General features: G+C 41.2%; 1 protein-coding gene across 3 annotated transcripts; it reads right to left on the bottom strand.

Annotated features, from left to right (window-relative positions):
• Positions 1-306: 306 nt before the first annotated feature.
• On the bottom strand, positions 307-22,060 carry dek (DEK proto-oncogene). 3 transcript variants are annotated; one of them, XM_042331778.1, is made up of 12 exons: positions 21,979-22,060; positions 14,269-14,451; positions 14,063-14,176; positions 13,357-13,466; positions 12,430-12,524; positions 9,843-9,963; positions 8,442-8,630; positions 7,163-7,304; positions 5,707-5,757; positions 4,503-4,651; positions 2,326-2,394; positions 307-346 (listed from the first exon to the last, which is right to left on the bottom strand). In XM_042331778.1, exons 2-12 carry the CDS (start codon positions 14,435-14,437, stop codon positions 335-337), a joined length of 1,221 nt encoding a protein of 406 aa, XP_042187712.1. In that variant the 5' UTR covers positions 14,438-14,451; positions 21,979-22,060; the 3' UTR covers positions 307-334. The 3 variants fall into 3 exon arrangements, with proteins under 3 accessions (XP_042187712.1, XP_042187710.1, XP_042187711.1); XM_042331776.1 differs by lacking the exon at positions 21,979-22,060 and adding an exon at positions 21,367-21,461; XM_042331777.1 differs by lacking the exons at positions 5,707-5,757; positions 21,979-22,060 and adding an exon at positions 21,367-21,461.
• Positions 22,061-22,594: the final 534 nt, after the last annotated feature.

The raw sequence follows: 22,594 nt of genomic DNA, 5'->3' as shown, positions 1-22,594 counted from the left end.
ATTCACAACCCAACAAATTCAAATGTACACCTTATAAACATTTTTTTTAAAAAAAGCTGCAGAGCTAGAAAAATTAGCAATTGGTAAAACTAGCAAAAATCTTAAGTTAGATCTATGGCTATATCAACTCACGAAACTAGTTTGAAAGATGTTGCATTTACATTGGGATGTAAGACTGATTAGGTACAACTGTATAAATCCACTGAATTACAAAGAATACATTCTCTTATTTGTGCTGGTGTTAAAATCCCATTTCATTCATGATCCACAGGAACATGGTTGTAGTGCCGTCTTAACACTTGTTTGTTGGTTTATATAAACCAATATAGTTTCATCATGAAATCAACTGAAAAATACAAAATTAATTATAGAGCATTTGTCTAACAGAAATTTTAAAACAATTTTAGCATATTTTTGCTATTCATGGTACTTGCCTGTGGAGTATAAAATGAGGCTACCTATCATAGTTGAGGTTTTCAATCATGTGAATAAAAGTCAAATCTTGATCATATGCATTTCCCAAATATTAAAACATTATCCCTTTAAAACACTAACTTATTTGTCAAGACACCAATTAATTGTGTGAGCATAATATACTGCTGCATTATATAATTCACAGAACAATTCTGAACAAACTATATTCAGAATTAAGATTAAAACAGCAGGTATGCTAACATTTTTCATTGAAAAATAAATTAATTTATTCCAAAGTAGCACTTAAAAATCTTTGCATTTGCCTACAAATCTATAGTCAAAAATAAGTAATTGTGCAAAGTGCATTTAGATTCATCAACTTGAGATACGAGTAGTGAAAGCATTACAAAGCTGGTATTTATCTAGAGATCCAAATATTAAATCCAAGGACAGAATGCAGCTGCAGTGAATAACTCAAATGAATGCCCATTGAAAGAACCTGCTGTTCATTCAACGATTTACATATTGGGTTAGTTCTATAAATTTGTATTTTGTACACACAGTACTTTCAGTGAACATTTCCTAATACAACGCAAAATATGGTACATCAGGCAAAAACTATGATAGACTTCATAAATTCACCCACCATGTGTGAAAAATTAGTCTTTTAAGACGATTCGGATCTTAAAGGATCTAACAAAATGACAGATAAAATCCCAGTTGATTATCTAAATATCTGACCACACAAAATGGTTAGCTAATGACCTCTGGAGACAGCATGGAGAGTTAAGGAAAGAGACTGAGTGGGAAATATGAGGCAGTTCAGAGAACGATGGGAAGAAGCGTGCTGGTATGTAATTCTCTGGGGTGTACTTAGAGAGCCATTTTTCACACTACTCCTGTGCTGGTGTTTTAAAAAAGCAATCCACTCAGTCGCCCCATATCCCTGCAAATTAATATGAAGTCCCATTACAATGCACTCTTCTTAGTTATAGCTCTATTGTACAGTGGACTCCATTCACTGCACCCACTTGCTTTCTGCTGGCTGAGTTTCACTGTATTTATACCTCTGCATTCTGAACAACCACGTACCTACTACCAACTTCCCACGTTTCCATCAAATCACTTGTTTTTGGAACAAGCCTCTTATGTGGCACCTTAACAAAGCATTCTGAAAAACTTATTAGATTTGTTTGAAATGGAAAAGTTTGGCAGCTAAAGATAATTTAGTCATGGCCTTCACTGCAATATCAGATGCCAGTAGAGTCAGTGTAGCCCCAAAACCATGTAGTTTTAAAAAGAATGGCAAACACGTCACTGGGAAACATTTTGGAACTCCTAACCATGAAATCTTTTAAACCAAGTTACAAGTGAAAAACTGTAACGGGTAAATAGAGTTGAGGTACAGATCAGCCATGATCTCTAATAGAATGGTGGAACAGGCTCAAAGGGCTGAATGGCCTACTCCTGTTCCTCATAAAATGGGACAAAAAAATTATTTGGCCAAGGTACTGCAGGGCTGCCAGGAAGAGTGAGATGCCTTGAATACGTGACAAGGCACTATATCAAATGCAAGGATTATATCATTATTATCAGTGGACCTATACTGCTTTCTGACATCAATAGTTTTCCAAAATAACACTTTCATTTAAAACAATACACAGAATGTATTACAGCTTGCTACTAGACAGCATCTTATTCAGACATTTCAAATGAAGTAATCCTGCTTCAAATAGAGTTGTGAATTTGTGTTGGAGCAAAAGAGCATTCATAAAATGCAATTTGAAATTGAAACCATACAATTTCTGCATTGCAAACTAATAACAATTAAAATTTTAGTTCACATTTTCCTGTAAAAGTTCTTTACCAATCTTTTACACAAATGATAAATTAAGAGTACAGCAAACCTACCTCTTTCACAGCATTCTTGACAAAGTCTTTTTTGCCTGAGAGGTCATAATCTGGATAGTTTGCAAACACCTACAAAATAAAGTCACTTAAATTAACATTCTACCCAGAAATTGCATTACAATCCATCCACACCCCCAGCCCATAGATCACTAATTTTAGCAACTGGAGCCTAACTTGTCTCTGGATTAGACAGCTGTGAGTTCAAACTCCACATCACGGCATTGAATATAGTCTCAGCTCTCGAATACACTACTGGTATGTGCATTGTTGCATGACATTAAACCAAGGTCCAGTCTGCCCATTCAAGTGGATGTTAAAGATCCCATGGCACTATTGGAAAAGAGAAGGGAGTTTCTCCCGGTGTCCCAGTTAACAATCTCCCAAATAAAATTAGTCACTCACTCTGTGGCTGTTCGTGAGATATTGCTGTGTGCAAATTGATTGCTGTGCTAACCTACAAAATACCCTCATTAGCCATTACAGTACATCAATCAGATACTTTACAGTATATCCTGTGAAGCGCTTTGAGACATTGTAAATACATAAGTCGCTATATCAAATGCAAGAATTATTATCTGTGAAGCACCAGGCAATATCAAAGGTAAAGATTATTATAACATAAAATAAACTCCTTTGTATCAGACTTCTAAAACAACTTGCCTTCCACCATTGCCTCTCCCTTCAAGCCGATGAGACCCTTATCCATGCTTTCATCACACCTAGGCTCCGCCAACTCTCTGCTGGACAGACTTCCCAACTCTTCCCTCCACAACCTGCAGACCATTTAGAATTCTGCAAATTGTGTCCTCTACTGCATCAGGGTTCAAAAGCCTATCACCCCCATCCTTGCCCAGCTCCTCATCCCCAGAAGACAGAATTCAAGATCTTCATCCTTTTAAATCCCTCCACTGTCTTGCCCAACCTTACATCCGTGATCTTCGAAGACCCTACAAAACCACCCTCTCACTCCACTCGTCAGGCACAGTACTTCACGTGCCCCACCTTGCCCAGCCCACCACCAGCAGTCAGGGCTTCAACCCTTTCCGTCCCTGTGCTCTAGAACTCCATCCCAGGGTCCCTTCGCCTCACCCATTCCCTCACCTCCTTCAAGGTCTGTTTCAAGACCTTCCTCTTCGATCACACTTTCGATCATCTCCCCACCCTTCCCAAATACAATCCACACATCGGGTGCTCGACTGTCAAGTGCCTTAGTATGTCCTCCCGATGTGAAAGATGCTATATAAATGTATCTGGTTATTATAATAATCCTTGGTTTTGATATACCACCTTAGCACGTCTTCGAGACGTCTTAAAGCACTTCACAGAATATACTGTGAAGTTAATTGACTGTATATTTTGTGGGCAAAACACAGCAGCCAATTCCGCACAGCAGCGTCTCACAAACAACCGTGGATTGAATGACCAAATTATTTTTTTTAAAAACATTTTTTAAAGGGATTATTACGCCCAGAAAAGCAACCCACCAACCGAGTTCCTACTTACTGCTAGGTGAACAGAGGCGTGTGGAGTAAGGAAACTTGCCCAACGTTTCGCCCTGCCTGGGAATCAAACCCAGGTCTTCTCACTTGCGAGGCGAGTGCTCTAACCACTAAGCTACAAGGACTCCACTTATATAGTGCAGTTCATGCAGATAGGCATCTCGGAGTGCTTCTGTGGACTATCATAAGCATAAATATGAGAGAGGGAGATTTCCAATATAAATTCACAACCAATATGCTGCCTACCCCATCCAATACCCATCAATTCATTGCTTATACTGCACTGCAAATTGAAAACAGCCGTGATGATCCAACAAGACTCAATTATCTGGAACACTGCATGAACAGTTCATGAAAATTTTCAATACAATTCCTTCACGTATTTGTTAAATTAAGATAGATTGCAATTTGAATTTCTTGAAACCCAAACAAATAACCTCAAGAGTATGAGTACACAGCATTCACCAAGTCAGATTATTAATGGGGAGGGGGAGAGAAAACAATATCAATGAAGGAATGTAAACTCAAGCTTTTTTGTTCCCCTTGTACTGGATCAAATATAACATTCAATGTGTGCCCTTGTTGCAGGTGCCATTAAAAGTTCTATCAGTGCAATGCCTAACTGAGATCAACTTGTTGGTTTTCTAATTTATTCAGCACATTAGAATACAAAGGTACCTTCTTGCAGATTTGTTTCATTGTGACCTCCTCCAAATTTGCATCCTCCAATAACTTCATGACAGTTTCTCTCAAGTCATCATCTGTAGGTGGTTTTTTCACTTTCTTAATCAGAGGTTCATTATCTGAACTGTCTTCAGATTCGCTTTCTGCAAAAAGCACAAAGGTGGCATTAAACTTTTCAAGCAGAATATCTTGTTCAGTTTACAGGTTAACCTTCACTTTCCTAGTTTGACATGGAGATGGGGTAATCGTTGCAGGAGAAAGGAGATTATTATCAGAATACTTCCGTTTGATATAGCACCTTGTCACAAGAATCAAGACTTGTGGATGCTCAAGTCTGTTTTTGGAATACTGCTGGAGTTTAACTAGCTAAAACCGCTTGCCATTGAAAGCACTGTCCAGGAAGGTTTCTGCTGTTTGTCCAGTTAGGATAGGATTAAGTCTTTGGCTTTCAGGGTTAACAAGTTTAGTGGAAGAATTTCTGTTCCCAGTGATCTGTCTTGCCAATGAGCCAGTTTGCCTGATTTTGCCAAAAGTTGTGCCCACTGCCTCTCCATCACTGAACAGATCGATTTCAAGTTCCTTTCACTCGTTTTCAAATCCCTTCATGCCCTTGCACCTCCCTAACTATCCGACCTGCTTACACCCCCACTCCACCACCCGCTGCCTCTACTCGGCTCCGGTTTCCTGTTTGTCTCTTGTGCCCTCCGTTCCACCATTGGTGGCCGTGACTTCAGCCACTACGCCCCAAAACTCTGGAACTCTCTCCCTCAATCCCTTCACCTTAACCCCTGAAATGGTGTATGCCAAATAATGATCAAATTCCAATTAGGTCAAATTGCATACTCGAAAAACTTCATGGCAGTTTCTCTCATGGAATTTGATAATTTGTGGGGTACATAAAATCAATTTGTACCATAAAATATCAATATGTAGTACAGTAAAATATCAAAATGTAAATCAGTTGCCATCTGTTGTCCCAAAATTCAACCATTATTTTCAAGCATCATCCTTGAGTTCACATAACTTGCCAGCATCGAAGTTCTCCAGCCAAGAGACAATAACTATGATGTAGTTGTACAACAGCTTTATTTTACATCATTTCTTACAAAATGATGCTTTTCAAACCATTCTCCCCTGCCTCCTTCACTGACATTTTGTTGATTCTGCATAAAAAAAATCTTAAAAAAGGTTTACTTACTCGTGGCTATGCTCTCAATCGGAGTAACTTTTTTATCACCACCTCTCAAGTCTAGGGAAGAAAATTATATTAAATGGGAAGTTGGTAGTGCAGCACGTTGCTACCTTTTCACCTCTGAGACCCAGGATTGAATTCTAATCCAGCCTAGTTAGATAGCAATTTCTCTGCTAGCTGCAAAGTCCAAAGCGAAAAGTGTCCCAAGTATATGGTTTGTTTCAATTTAGTCTCCTGTAGCACCAGGTCATAATCTAAAACCTTCAGTTAGTTAGAAACTACAGGATGCCTGGTGTAGCAGTAGGAGAAATTCACACTGATGCAGTAGAGCGTGCTTTTCTTAGGTTTATACTCAACCACAACTAACCCACATGTACCAGTGTCTAATATTAGTAGAATGGGAATAAATGTTTTGCTCTACATTGGATAGCCACCAGAATAAGCACCAAATGTGAATTAAACACGATTCAAGGTCCCTCATGGACACTTTAGGAAGGCTGTGTCTGTACTGCAGTTGGGAACAATTCACAAACTGGATGCCCAGAACCCTGTTAAGAGAAAAACTTGTGCCTTATGTCAGTTTATTAGCCAACACTAAATGTTGAGTCAGTTTTAGTCAGTTTATTAGCCAACACTAAATGTTGAGACTTGTAGCTCATTGGTTAGGGCCCTCACTTCGCAAGAGATCTGAGTTTGATTCCCGGGCAGGGCGAAACGTTGGGCAAGTTTCCTTACTCCACGTGCCTCAGTTTACCGAGCAGTAAGTTAGGATCAGACAGAGAAATATGTCTTGAGCTGGATGGGCCAATGACTCTCATGCTTCAATGTTGACAGGTTTACATTTCCAAGTCTCACTCATGTCTCATTGGGGATTACTGTGGATTTACTTGACTTCTCAAATTACCTCAGAGCCAGTTCAACTTCAGAGATTACCTCCTCACAGCCCCACCTCACCAAGTGTATTTTTAAGAAATGGTACTCTATTCAAAACGAGAAGGGAATTTCTCCTGGTGTCCTGGCCAACAGTTCCCCCAAATAAAATTGGTCACTCATTTCATGGCTGTTTGTAGGACACTGTTGTGTGCAATTGTGCTGCTGTGTTGCCCACAAATACAGTCACTTAATTTCACAGTAAATACCATGAAGCGCTTTGAAACGTCCTTCCAACGTGATAAGACGCTATACCAAATGCAAGTATTATTATTATTGGTTTAATCAACCCCAAAAGGTTGAGGAGATGTGATTTATATCTAGAACATTTTGAGCCGGTGCTCTAGTGACTTCAGCTATCCAAAATATCTACAAATTTTGGTGTTCAAATGCAGATTGGACAACTATTTAATAACTGCTTGAATATACCCCTTGAAAGGGCACAGAGAGAATGTTTACTTTTTGTTTGGTGCCCTTCAGTTTACAGGCAAAACAAGTCATTCAAATAATTATCCCTCTTGGAGGTACTTGCCTTTCTTTGCCAGGGCTGCAGTTTTCTTTGGGGTGCTACTATCAGCCTTTTTCACGTTTGCTGACTTGGTACTTTGACCCTTCTTGCCTTTTGGTGTAGCTTTTGGTGTAGATTTCTCCTTTCGAACTACTTTTTTCGGTGGCTGAATAGAAAAGTATAATTTTCAGTACATCATTTAATTAAGATTCATTTTTCTAATAGGATTTCATTGACTAATTCGATTTGGAAACAGGCCATTTGGTCGAACTAGGCACGCCAGTGCTTGTAATCCACACAAGCCTCCATCTCTCCTCCGTACCCCTCTATTCACTTCTCCCTCGTGTATGCATCGAGTTTTGTTCTTGCATACTTGAATGCTTTTTGCTTCAACTACAGCTTCCAGCAGTGAGTTCAACATTCTCGCTTCTCAAGTTAAAGAAAGTTAAAGATCTAGATTAGCTATCTTACATTTTGCTCCCTCGTTTTGGACTCACCAATAAATGGAAAACCTAACACCCCCATCCCATTGAATCCTTTCTTAATAAACACCTCTATCAGATCCCCTTTGAATTATCTGACCCTAGAGAGGAAAGCTCCAAATTGTCTTATTTTTCTTGAGAGCTTTCCACTCATCCTTGATAGCGTACTCTCTTGAATGATAGGTGAAATTCATCTATGGATCACTGAATGTTCCAGTCATTGGCTCAGGTCAGTGCACTTATTCAAGAGTAATAATAATAATAATCCTTGCATTTGATATAGCGCTTTTCACGCCTTCTAGACGTCTCAAAGCGCTTCACAGAATAGACTGTAAAGTGAATTGACTGTATATTTGTGGGTGAAATGCGGCAGCCAATTGCACACAGCAGTGTCCCACAAACAGTCATGGATTGAAATGATCAATTTATTATTGTTTTGGAGGGAATATTATCAGGCGTGTGGAGCAAGGAAACTTGCCCAAGGTTTCACCCTGCCAGGAATCGAACCCAGGTCTCTCGCTTGCAAATGAGTGCTCAAACCACTGACTCCACGTAATTACAATGCACATATTACCCTCCACAAGGCTAATTATAATGCACATTACTTGCAGTAATCATGAGATGAATATCAACCTCACATATACATACAGACAAAAGTCAATCCCCATATTGACAATGCAGCTTTCAAATGGTCCCTTATGCTTTCACAGTGGATGACCTTAAATAGTTCATCCTTATATTTCACATCTCTCTCTCTCAATTCAGTCATGGAATAGTTCAATTGCACATTAACACAGTGGCACAAGAAATAACATACAAACCTCCACTTCATCACTTTCATCTTTCTCTTCATCTGAAGACTTCTTTTCTTTCTTTTCATCTTCTTCACTGCTAGACTCGTCTGTGAGAATTTCTTCCACAGTCGTGGCCTTGGACTTCTTCTTGGATCCTGAACTGCTACGCTCTTTTTTTCCACCCTTTTGACGCTTTCTTTTAGGCTTTGGTAATGACTGCCAAACATACACAACACAATAATTTATATTATGAAATATACATTTGAGTTTTGTGTAATCAACTTTTCTTAACACAACAACATGCACATTGCACTCATCACCGCTCAGGCCACATATTAGAACTTTTCAGAAAATGATTTTACAAATAAGTTGTACAAAATAGTATGCAATTATATATACAGCTTTAGAAGTGATCTGCACACAAGTGAAAGATGTTCATAATCAGCATTTAACAAGATCACTTCATCCTGACTACGGTTGGAGTGGTCAAAAAGGCAGAATGCGTATCCATGCCTGCAATTCTTCAGTTGCTGAACTGTCGATCTGTGGAGAAGTCCCAAGCGTAGAGAATGTTTACCACATGGGAATGGAAAAAAAAAGTCACGCCAAGGCGACCACACACAATCCAGTTGCATAGTACTAGTGGAGGCCTGGGAACCACGAAAAATTGGAGAATAACTTTCCATAAACTAATTAAATAAATAATTTAATAAACAACAACAAGATTACATTTGTATAGCTCCTTTGCTTGAATATACTCCTGAAAGAGCACAGACAGAATAGTTAATTTTTCTTTGGTGCCCTTCGGTTTCCAGGCAAAACAAGTCATTCAAGTAATTAGCAACCTAGACGCTGGCATCATCTTTAGAGGTCTGCTCCACAAGCATTATACTGCCAAACAGTTCTGTTATTTGAATTCTGGTTAGAGGCTAATACGGCAGTAGAAAAAGAGGCAGAATTTAGCTTTGAGAGATGTACAAGTACCCATTTTATTAAATCCTGCAGAGCAAAGAATTTCCATGCTTTTGTTGATTTGGAGAAGAAAATAAATGATGTTCTTTGGAACTGCACCAACAACATTTAAATCTCAATTATGCTTGCTGTTTACAAGACAAATTAATTTGTAGTTATCTTTCAGGAAAACACACCCAGGATTCCTTTATCAAAAATCAAAATAATCCACCTAGTTTTGTTGACTTTGCTTTATAAATAATGGTTTCGTTCAGAGAATGCCAATGACAACAGGGTTTGAAAGTGCTACTAAGCCGAAACATAAGTGGGAACTGAAATACAAGTTAAAGCTTCAACGTTTATTATTTACTATTGGTATGTTTTAAAATCAAACAGGCTGCCAGTATACTTGTAAGGCAGATTACATGCACTGATTTTTGCCTCGTTTCAAGGAAAATTTAGATTTGAAAATGTTACCTTGCCAGATGCCTTGGGCTTCATCAGAAAGTTGAGAATTTTTGAAACAATTTCATCTTTAGTCCCTTTTCGCTCCAGGTCCAGGACAGTACAAATTACTTTCAATACTGAAATTGGATATCTGCAATTGGGAAGAAAAAAAGGTCTGAAGCAGTTCAACATGAACAAACAGCTCAGTACAATTCTTTATTTTAGTATTTTTCTTGAATGAGCCTCTTTTGTAATCAGCAAAACCAAGGACTCTTGTACACATTTTATTTCAACATGGAGACGCAAGACGTATTAAAGTATACTAGTTTGTCTCTATACAGGCTGCAGACTATCAAGAATTCTACAGCCCGTGTCCGCTCACCAAGAAAAAAAAAACACATTAGACCCCACAAAGTTCTCAGGCATTCTGCCCCCGCTCTCACGCAGACTCTTGTCTGACTCGTTTGCTCTCCCCTCGTTCAAGATCCATCTAAAGACATACCTTTTACCATATTTTTGGATATTTTCCCTCTTCCCTCCCCTCTTGGCTCCCACCACCGCTTAGGTGCACAGACCTTTGAGATGTGAAAGGCACTATATAATGTAAATTGCAATGTATTATAACTGTGAAGTTGATTTTCTCCAATGATAGGTTTGAGAAAGCTTGGTGAGGGGCATTTGCGTGGAAGACAAAATAAATCAAAAACTAACGGTTTGGTAGACTTTTGAACCCTGTAGATTGTAAGAAGGAAGTTCCATAAGTTCTGGGGATGGGGAAGTTGGAAAAGGAAATAGCATCACAATAAAGTAATGAGAAAAAGAGTGCTGGAATGGATTCAAAACAAAATAAAACACACTGACATGCATGACAAGAAATAGACTTATTTCAGTCTCTAATCCCAGCAACACATCAGTTTCATTGTTTGACTAAACGACTGGAAGAAGAATTAAGAGATGAGAATCAGATGAATTCAGACAATCTGAAAAAAACAGAGAACATGCAGACAAAAAGAAAAATCCCAAAGGAGATAATTGCAAGCGATAATATTAAAAATACTAGAGGAAAATAATGAAAAGCAGGAAGTTAGAAGGTGAAGTTAAAAGGGAATTAATGTGACAGTAATGAGAAGTTAAAATCAAAAAGGCAGGGCTGAGCTGGCCAAGCTATGAAACCAGCTATCGTTCCTTATCAATGGCATATGTTGGATCCCAACAACCAGATTATAATCAAGGCTCCACTCTATTAGGTCCTCAGCAATTAGGAATGCAGTTATCTTTTAGAATAAGATACATCTTTAAGTATGCAATACAATTTACATTTATGTAGCTACTTTAATGCTGGGAGGTCGTCTCAAAGCGCTTGACAATTCTGAATTAAGAAGGTCATTCCCACAAAGGTGAAACTGCTAGTAACCGGAAATGAAACTAGAACCAGCTGTTCAAACATGCTGGAAACAAACAGACTCTGGTCCATTCGCACACATCAATAGCATACAACAAATGTAAGGAATTAGGTGAGGTGTCAGTCTGACACTTTAAGGCGTCAAAGATGGTCTTTGCAATAGAAAAACATGTCCTTAGCTTTCACTGCCCACATACACATGTACCCAGCAATGGCAAAACAGTTCCAGCTGCTGCAAATCGAAAGGTGGACAACAATAGGCTTGCTGGCAAGTCCAAAACAAGGCAGCATAAATAAAAGACTAAAAGGGAGTTTAGGAGCAACTACCTTTTGCTGTCCATAGTGAGAATGCAAAATTCATTGCTGGAGGCTGTGGCTGAAGCAGAAAATAGCAATGTACTTAAAAAGAATCTTGATGCATACATGAGGGAGAAGGGAATAGAGTATGGGAGAGGGATTAGGAAGGATGGAGGCTTGTGTAATTGGACTGAATGGCCCATTTCCGTGTAGTATCTATGTAAATCTAATGTTTGAAAGTTTGTCAGTTATTTTAAACATTTTCTATATTTAATGTTTAAGTGGCAGATAATTTGCTTGGAAGATAGCCAAAGGCACACTCAGAAGTAGGTGTTCAGGTAATTGAAACCAGAGGAGGAAACAAGACCAAGAGGTTTCAGGAAAGTTCCAAAAGGCAAGGGGCAAAATGGCTGAAGGCTCCCCCACCAAAAGTGGGGCAGAATGGTTGGGGGCACAAAGCAGGCAGAGAGACAAAGATATAAGATGAGGTTTTTAGCCATGTTGGAGTGAACTAGTGGGAGAATTAAAGAATATAGGAGAGGGATTTAGGGTGGGCAAAGTTACATAGATGAAAAAAGCAACATCAAAGCCAGGACAAAAGCTTTGAAGGAGAGTTGAGGGACGAACAAACCATTGAAGCTCCTCTCTGTGCTTTGGAGTAAGCAACTAGGGAGGTCCATACAATCAGCACCTGAGGTAAGGAGGCACTGGCACAAGCCAAGCTGGATAGTCTCATCCATAGTGTCATCGTTGAGTTTAAGAAATTATGACTCATCCGCGACTTGATGTCTGACAGCAGTGATCCTGGAGTTGAGGGTGGAGACCACGGGACAAGGTGGCAGTCAAATCAGGAAACGGGGGATATTTTTCTTCTAGGGCAGATGGAAATGGCAGTGGGCTTGGCAGCGGATCACTCACTTTTTCAGTAATTCCTCTTTTTTCTTGTATTGATCATCTTTATTTTCAAATGGGAACCCAGTGAACAGACGGATGTTTTTTTTCAGAGTGGCGATCTGAAAATTGAAAAGCATTAAATGATCTCAGAAGTTTTAAAATGTTTTTCAATACAAACTTATCTGAAACCTAAAAGTTTCAGTCAGAAGATGAGACAGCAAGGAGACAGCGACAGGAGCCAGGAAGGACAGCTTCCATCTGCGGCTGCAGAAAAAGGAGAGGCTAAGGTTAGAACCTTGGGATACACCGCAACCGCAGATGACTGCGGAGGCTGGAGGAGAAGACACTGGAAGAGACAAAATGACAACAGTGGGTCAAGATTATGAGCGAGTGTGAGGGAAGGGACATATGGGTGGGGTGGGGGTGTGGGGGGAGGGGAAGAAATCGAGCGAGTATAAGACAATTTCTAACAAAGAGGTGAAAAGCGCAGGTAAAAATGGGAAATAGAGAGAAGGGCTTGTGTGGAAACAAAGATTATGCTACAAAAGCTATAATGTTGCAATATTTTGAAGAGTTTCACAGGTAATTATTGCCAAGTGAAATTATAGTTTGCAGGCAAATTCAGCAGTCCATTTTCACCCAGCAAGGTGATGCTATGCAATGAATGATCAATTTAGCAGGATTGTCAGCCAGGATATTGGGAGAAACTCTTCTGTTTTCTGAAATATTCAAAGGATCTTTTAACTTTGACAATGCAGCACTTCTCTAGTAACGCTCTGTAATTCAACTCCATACAAGAGACTTGAAGCCACACTGATCCAGGGGTAACAATGCTATCAACTATGTTGAGCTGATGATGGGCAAGAGGTCCAGACTGTAATTGTCCAAGACTGCAACAATGCAATTTTGCTCAACTTAAAAATAATAATCAGATATGTATCATGTCCTTACCGAGCCAGGTCTATTGTATAGGACTTTGTGAAGAGATCTGAGATCCTCGGCCTTTGTCTTTCCCATAAAATACTGCACTCTCTCAATATCTCCCAGCTTAATGCCTCTACCTATACATGAAAACAAAAATGCCTCAATGTTACTCTTATTCTCAAGATCAATGCAAAGCATAAATAATGCACATTTTGTAGTAACATTTAAGTAAAAAAAAACAAAAAAAATATTGTTTAGAAACATTTGACCATTGGCTTGGGGATTGATTTGGTAATTTGACTTTTGACAAACATGCTTGAATCCTATCTAGTTGGCAGCAGATACCAGAAACTCCCCAGGAATAGCATGGTGAGCAGCAACATCCCAATTAAAGCCTAGACCCACAATCCTACACATTGAGTGACAGTTCCACTCGTTGAAAATGTGGAACTTCAACAGTAGCTGCTTACCTCACTGCATACAAGATAGGTATCAAGCCCTGGATGTACAAGTGGGTGTTCATGAACCCAGACACCAAGCAATGTGTGCTAGCAGCTCTCATCCCAAGCCTTAGTTTCCTCTTCAGTTATTTGATGGACATCTACCTCCAGCTTGGTGGAAGCACATATATATAGGGCAACATGCTAGCCACTTTGATGTCCCAGAGGTCCAAATCTAATGGAGCAGCCATGTAGGAGATTTACTTTTCACCAACTACTTGTTAAATGCTTACCTTCAGGAATACTAAACGTTTCTTTTGCAGAAGGCGTCACTTGTAATGTAAGTCTTTCCACCTTTTTCTTTTCCCTTTTCCCTTCCACAATGGGACTTCTTTCCAGCAATCCAACTGCAACATTAATAAAGTGATCAATGATTTCCCAATAGAAAGCAACCAATTCTCAACTTGTTTCAAAACAAAAGTATTGATTTACACTATACCCCTCTCCTCCTCCTCCTCCTCCTCTTCCTCTTCACTCTCTTCCGATTTTACATCCTTTTCTTCTACTTCCTTTGTAGATTTACCAGCCTTGGTTTTCTCCTTTGTTCCTTCAGCATTATCGCCTTTAGCAAGTGAATCCATTTTTGAACTTTCAATTCCAGTTGACATATCAGAATATAAACCTATCAATAAACAAAAATCATCCTAAGTTACACAATTAGTAGCCTACAAATACACTTCACAATAAAAGTGCTTTGAGATATCTCGATGACGTGATGACAACAACAACAAAATTACATTTGTATAGCGCCTTTCAAGTTGGGAGGACTTTCCAAGGGGCTGGACAGGAGGTGTTTCGGACCCGAGCTGGGGTCAGGATCGGGGAGGGCAGGGGGAAAGGGAGATGATATAAGGCACAGTCGAAGAGGGTCTTGAGATGGGTCTTGAAGGAGGCAAGGAGGGGGAACAGAGCTTCAGAGTGTGGGAGCAGAGTGGCTGGAGGCTCATCCATCAATGGTGGGGTGGGCAAGACGGGGGACATTAAAAGGACCAGGATCTTGAACTGTATCCTCGGTGTGATGGGAAGCCAGTGGAGTCGGGTGAGGATGGGGGTGATAGGGTCTCGGAGCCTGGTGTGGGAGAGAACATGGGCTGCAGAGTTCTGGATGATCCGCAGCCTATGGAGGGAGGAGTTGGGGGGGTGACAAGCAGGGAGTTTGCATAGTCAAGCCTCGATGTTATCAATGTGTGTATGAGGGTTTCGACACTTGTGGTGTGTGATGCCAATGTTCTGGACTGGCTTAGTAAGGTGGAGTGTGCAACCATGGTTGGTGATGTTGTCAGCGCCTGAGGTGAGGAGGCGCTGACGGGAACCAATCAGGAGAGTTTCGGTCTTGTTGACGTTCAACTGAAGAAAGTTGGCTCTCATCCAGGACTTGATGTCTGACAGACATCCTGTCAGGACAGCAGTGGTCCTGGAGTTAAGGGAGGAGGCAGAGAAATACAGCTGGCCCCATGCCTGGATGATGTCACCAAGAGGGAGCACATATATGTTGAAGAGGAGGAGACCAAGACAGAACCCTGAGGAATGTCGCATGAGACGGTGCGGTGGGTAGAGGAGAAACCGTTTGTGGAGACGAAATGGAGACGGTGTGAGAGGTACGATCAGAACCATTCACACCATCTCCACTTCATTTCCACAAACGGTTGAGGTGAGAGGAGAAGCAGTGGATGATGATAGAATGGTCAACGGTATCGAAGGCAGTAGAGAGGTCAAGGAGGACGGAGGAGGCAGACAGACGGAATGTAATTTGCCACTTTGACCAGAGCTGTCTCTGTGCTGTGAGCGGCACGGAAACCCGATCGGTGGGGCTCGTAAAGGGAGTGGCGGGAGAGGAAGGAGCAAGGCTGGGTAGCAACGACTTGTTCCAGGACCTTGGAAAGGAAAGGGAGGTTCGAGATGGAATGGTAGTTTGAGAGCAGGAATGGGTCCAGGGTGTGTTTCTTTTTAAATAAAGGTAGGAGTGATGACTCTTTTTTTAAAAAAAAAGGGATGGGAACGGTGCCAGTGGACAGGGATAGGTTTATGAAGTCTGTGAGTAGAGGGTCAAGGAGGTGGAGCTGGGAGGTAAGAGAGGTGGGGATTGGGTTGAGGAAGCAGATGCTCGGTGTCATGCGGGTTACAGTGGTGGTGAGAGAGGAGTAGGAGACAGGTTCGAAGGTGTGGAAGGAGGGATGGGTAGGGGCAGGGGCCGGGGTGTGAGGGGGAGATGGGGAGAGGGTAGTAGACTGAAGGGCAGAGGCAGCTGAGTGGATCCCCTTGATTTTGGTTTCAAGGAAGTCCAACGTCGCCTCGAGGTTGGCCTTGAGGGTGAGATGTGCGAGGCGTGAGAGGGTGGGCGGAGGAGCCGGTTAATAAACTAGAGCTCGCCACGCTTCAGAGCATTATCTTTGTAGCAGGAAATAGTGTTGTATATATAGTTGAGTGATTATACAGATTTATTTCAACCAAATCATATTTTGGGAAATTATTGTTTTCACCATCACAGAGGGGAGGGGGGCACATCCACCATTCATTCAGAAAACAAGATATTCTACTGCACATTAATTTGGCCAGTTTAAGAATGGATATCTGATGATGCATCACAAGAGAAGTTCAAATGAAGGAGAGCCTTCAGCCCACTTGATCACTACTTCTAGAGTACTTTCTCAGCCTACCTCCTTCCCATTTCAGTATCAAGTTATTTCTTAAATAAATCCAGCATCTTGGTCTCAATCATCCTTCCTTGGAACCCATTCCAGTCGTTAATTACACTCGCGTAAAAAAAAAATTGTACTTCTTGGCATCTGTCCTGAATTTGCCTTTCACATCTCCCACCCCCTTGTCCTCCACCCCTCTAGATTTCAACCCCCGGCTTGGATGCAAATCCTTTACTGTTCAGAACCTTGTGCCTTTCATGTCCTCCCGACATGAAAGGCACTACGTAAATGCAATTTGTTGTTGTTGATGATGCGTGCTCTTAAAGCATTATTCTGGCATACTCTTTAAATCCCATTTAATATTTTATAGGACCTGATATCCAGTAATATTACCATGTAAAAGCAGTCTCTTTTTTTTTATTAAAAGCCTTTCAGAAGGCTACGGTCACCATGTTATTCGTCTTCCCAATCTAAAATTGGAAAGACACCTGCTCACAAAAGTCTATGAAGTTGATCAGACTCTCTGTTGTAGAGCTTTATTATTTATTAGTCAATGTCATACAATTAATTGTCCATTTTGCTTCTAACAATTTGTTAAAAATTACCTATCAACCAGTCTCCTAGTGAAGAATAACATAAGCAGTTAATGAATCTTTGAGACCTGCAAAATACATCATACTGTACTAGTCAGGGAAGCACTTGTCTTGTACACATATTTAAGTTTCTAAAATACTGCATGAGACATGCAAATTTTACATTGCAACATCACGCACTAAACTGATTTACATAATTAGACAAGTTTCATTACATTCTTAATTTTTTGCATGCACCAGAAATGAAACCATTAAACAAGGCCACTAACTACCAGAAAACTGTACTTTTACTATTAAAGGTCAATGCAATTGAAACTTTTCAGGTAAGTATGAATACTTTCATTATGAAATAATTCCCATTAAATGCTGCTTTCTTCTTTCGCTCACTCAGGTAAGCAGACAATCTCACTTTGTTATTACAGATGGTGTTTTGATAAATTAGGTTTAATGCACATGGCTCAATAGCATATCCTTAACTTTAGTATAAGGGGAACTTAATAGAGCATGTGGATATGTTGAATAAAGGTGGAAAACAAGGAAACCCTAATTTATTCCCACAATCAGAAGCTCCTCCAGAGACCATATTACTGTAGTTTGTTATGGTATTGCAATGGGTAATTAAGCAGACCTCCTAAGTAACCAATTGCTAACAAATATTTCTACTCTGACTTTCAGTTTAGCTGATGATAAAAAAAATTCAACCTCTAATAACAGTCTGGACATACAATTTCTGGTTACCATCTTTCAAAAATGTAATGATGTGTTATCAAGAAGACTAAATAATAATCCTTGCATTTGATATAGCGCTTTATCATGTCTTTGAGACATCTCAAAGCGCCTCACAGAATATACTGTGAAGTGAATTGACTGTAATATTATGTGGGAGAACCAGGCAGTCAATTGTGCGCAGCAATGTCCCACAAAAAATCGTGGATTGAAGTGACCGATTTATTATTATTTTTATTATTTTTAATTACTCCCCCCTGAAAAGCGATCTGCTAATCGACTAACAATCAGATTCCCACTTACCGCAAGGTAAACAGGCTTGTGGAATAAGGAAACTTGCCCAACATTTCGTCCTGCCGGGAATTGAACTCAGGTCTCTCGCTTGCAAAGCGAGTGCTCTAACCACTGAGCTACAGGACTTCACAAAAATCAAGATTTATTACAAAGTATACACAATTGTAATGATAGCATCAGGATTCTCAGATTCTTCTCCCTTCAGACTTCCCTCTTGACTGTTCTGCTTCTACATTCTCAGACTGTTCTGTTTAAATATACTGCACATATACTAACAGAACGCTTAGACATGGCTGCCCTTCAAATGTGCCAAGTTAAAATCTGCAATACGCTGTGACTGAAGCAAAAAGCAGCAATGTGTTCAAGAGCAAAACTTGATGCATACAGTAAGTAGTGAACAGAGGGGTAAAAGAAAAAGGATTAGAGGGATTGGAGGCTCATGTGGAATACACTGACACAGACTAGTTGGACCGAATGGTCTGTTTCAGTGCTGTAACTGATAACTGTGCAGTAATTCAATAGGTTCCAGATTTGAAAAACACGCAGGGCTCATTTAACCACTATTAATGAAAGTTGCCAATTAAATTTTGCTTCCCTAAATTTTATGGCACGAGTTTATAATTCAACTTGGACTTTACAACAACAACAAGATTCCATTTATAGAGCGCCTTTCACGTCGGGAGGACGTCCCAAGGCGCTGTACAGTTGGGTCAGGACCCGAGCAGAAGGGAAATGGTCAGGGTGAGGGGAGGGAAGGGAGGGAGCGAGGAGGAGGAGGAAGAGAGTCGAGAGGGGAGCTGAAGGCACGGTCAAAGAGAAAGGTTTTGAGACCGGCCTTGAAGGAGGAAAGGGAGGAGGCGGCGAAGGCACTGGGGGATGGAGTTCCAGAGCCTCGGGGCTGAGAGGCTGAAGGCCCGTCCACCGATGGTAGGGCGGTTGGGGCGGGGGACGTGGAGCAGACCGGAGCCAGAGGAACGGAGGGTACGGGTAGGTAGGGGGATAGTAGGTCGGAGAGGTAGGAGGGACCGAGGCCGTGAATGGCCTTGTAGGTCAGGATGAGGATCTTGAATTCTTGAATACTGTTATTTACAAATAACAATAACAAATTTGTCTCTTGGCCCTCGACTTGTTGGGGTTCAGATGGCATCAGAAACTGCAACTCTGAAGTTGTGGCACACAAGACTACCTTATAATGACTATAACAGGTCTGATTACTGATTTTACTACTTTGGTCAGGCTAGAGATAGAGATACCAGTATAAACTGCGAAATAGTGAAGCATCAAGGTCCATGTGAAAATCACCCTGCAATACATCATATAATGCAAATCCTATAAGTAATTGTCCAATCTACTCTGGCTGTTACCAATTTAGAGTTAATGTTTTGCCATGAATATGCAGTTAATCTTTGCCTATAAATACACAACAGGCAAATGTTGGATTTCAGTACACCACTGCTCTGCAAAGTGTAATTCAGTATCACTAGGCTGCCAATGTCATATTATATATTGATAGACAAACTGTTTATAGAGTTCAGTAATTTAATTTTAATAGGACAACTGGCACACTGATTAATATTGCATGTAAATTCTTCAATGTACATTGTGTGAAGTAGAAAATTACTGAGACCCAGATACAATATGCCAGAAATATTAAAGTTCATCGATAGAGTATTACAATGATTTAAACATAATCTCAAAAAGCAAGTATTTCAAATTAGTTCTGTCTCACATTAAGGTTGGAGAAATATATTTGGTATCAGCCTGGTTCAATTGAAAGCATGCTTGACTCTAAATAAGAGGTTGTGGGTTCAAGACCCATTTCAGATTAGTCCAGATTCCAATGTATTGCTGCAAAGTTACAATGTGCAATGTTGCAGGTGCCATCCTTTGGATGTCATATAAACAGAGGTCCCACTCTTTGGGTGGACATTAAGGATGCGATGACACTATTCAAAAAGAGAAAATTGTTTCTGCCAGTGTCCTGGATAACTATCCTCCAGAGCAATTATCCAGATTAATTAATCATTCACTTTATGGCTGTTCAAATGTCGCCTACAAACAGTCACTACAATTTACAGTTAAAAAAAACTGCATGAATTTATAATGACACTATTTGAAAAGAGTGCACTCTGGCTGACAATTTTCCAGAATTATTAATCATGGCTGTTTGTAGAACTTTGTTGTGCATTAAATTGCTGCTGCATTTCCAAATAAAATACACAACTCTACACAATCAAAAGCAAAACAAGTGAAACCCACATTAATAAAACTACTAACTTCAAAATTTGCAAACAATGCCACAACTTGAAATTACCAAGCCCTGCTTTTAAAACAATTTCTTCTGCCATTACCCATCCAAAATAATATGATACGATAAATCAAACATTCGACTTTGCAGATTTCTCAAACCAAGAGGACAAGTACACGGCAAAGATCTCCCACCTTTCAAACGAACATTTGTTGATTACTCCCCCCCAAAAAAAATTGGTTAGCCTGAAAGGGGAAATCTATCATGCCGCTTAAGAGGACCTAAGCCATAAGAGTTCCACATAGGAATGCTACCTTTGATTTCCCTGAATCTGCATATTTGACACTGGGAAATATTAGGCACAGGTTACCGAGAGCCAAAGCTTGAAGACACCAGAGTGTGGCTTAGGGTACTGCTGGAGTTTAGCCATCTAACACAGCATAGCTTGCCATTGAGAGCACTGCCGGGTAAGCTTCTTGCTGTTTGTCCTGCTCAGACCACCGGGACCCGTTGGGGCTTTGCTTTGTTTGCCGGGAGAATGGGAAGAATCACCCAGTTTTCTGCTTTAAGTCGCCCTGAAGAGCCAGGCTGGCTCGGCGGCTGTGCCTTGTAGCAGGGATGGCCAACTTGCAGCATCCGTGACTATTCCACGCTTGCGTAATGCGGGCCACGCACGGGCTGCGAGTCGGTCATCCCGGACGTGGAATACTGCGGACCCTCCTGGCTCAGGAACCAGACTGGAGACCGCCCCAGAGGGCTGGCTCGCTCTGACACTCTAATAATAATAATAATAATAATCCTCGCATTTGATATAGCGCTTTTCCCGTCGGGAGGACGTCCCAAAGCGCTTCGCAGAACACACTGCGAAGTGAATTGACTGTCTATTTGTGGGCGAAACGCGGCAGCCAATCGCGCACAGCAATGTCCCCACAAACAGTCGTGGATTGAAAATGACCAATTTTATTATTGTTTGGGGGTTTTTGGAGGGGTTATTATTAGGCTGTGTGCCAGTTCAGCTCCAAGGAGACGACACTTACCTTCTCCCTCTCGTCCCTCGTCCCCACCCCCCACCAGGAGCACAGTCACTGGCTGATCATTTGGCATCTGACAAGCTCAGGGCTGAGCCGGCGGCACTGGGTGGATGGTAGGTACCAGCAGCTCCCCGGGAGCTTCCCGGTGGGCAACACAGCTCAGGGGCGAGGCTGAGACTGGCTTCAGTCTGTCAGCAGCAGCTCTGACCTTAACAAGTAAACCCTCCTTCACCGGGCGCCGCGCTCTCTCTCCCCCACACACACACCGGAGCTCCGCGCTGGGCCCCGCGCTCTGTGTCCCCCCCACCACACACACCGGGAGCTCCGCGCTGGGCCCCGCGCTCTCTCTCCCTCACACACACACACACACCGGGAGCTCCGCGCTGGGCCCCGCGCTCTCTCTCCCTCACACACACACACACACCGGGAGCTCCGCGCTGGGCCCCGCGCTCTCTCTCCCTCACACACACACACACCGGGAGCTCCGCGCTGGGCCCCGCGCTCTGTGTCCCCCCCCCCACACACACCGGGAGCTCCGCGCTGGGCCCCGCGTTCTGTGTCCCGTCCCCCCTCCCACACACACACCGGGAGCTCCGCGCTGGGCCCCGGGCTCCTTACCTGACGGTTACGGGTTCACTCCGCTCGCGCTCAGGCCGTTCGTTTCAAAATGGCGGTCGTGGCGTACGCGGGAAAACGGCGGCCAATGAAAGAGGAGGAAGAGGCGGGTTCAGGCGTAACCCTGACAACGAGGAGGATGTACTCAGTCGATATACTCAGTCCAGTCAGGATCGACACACTAACTGTATGGATTATATATGATAATAGAGATTATATACACTAATTATGGATTATATACACCAACTGTATGGATTGTATATGATAATATAGAATATATACACTGACTATGGATTATATGCACTGACTATGGATTATATATACTGACTGGATCATATATGATAATATAGATTATAAGAACTAACTATGGATTATGTACACCATGGATTATATACACTAACTATGGATTATATACACTATGATAATGTTTGGTAATATAGATTATATACACTAACTGTGGATTATATACAGAAAAGGTATGGATCATATACACTAACTAGATTGTACATGATAATACGGAGATATACACTAACCATGGATTATATATAATTATGGATTATATATGATATAGATTGTATACACTAGCCATGGATTATATACGCTAACTGGATTATATACA

The sequence above is a fragment of the Callorhinchus milii genome, unplaced genomic scaffold, assembly GCF_018977255.1.
Source record: "Callorhinchus milii isolate IMCB2004 unplaced genomic scaffold, IMCB_Cmil_1.0 Scaffold2, whole genome shotgun sequence".
Classification (NCBI taxonomy): Eukaryota; Metazoa; Chordata; class Chondrichthyes; order Chimaeriformes; family Callorhinchidae; genus Callorhinchus; species Callorhinchus milii.
Note: the sequence above shows the minus strand (reverse complement) of the source record. Positions and strands in the feature narration are given on the sequence as shown.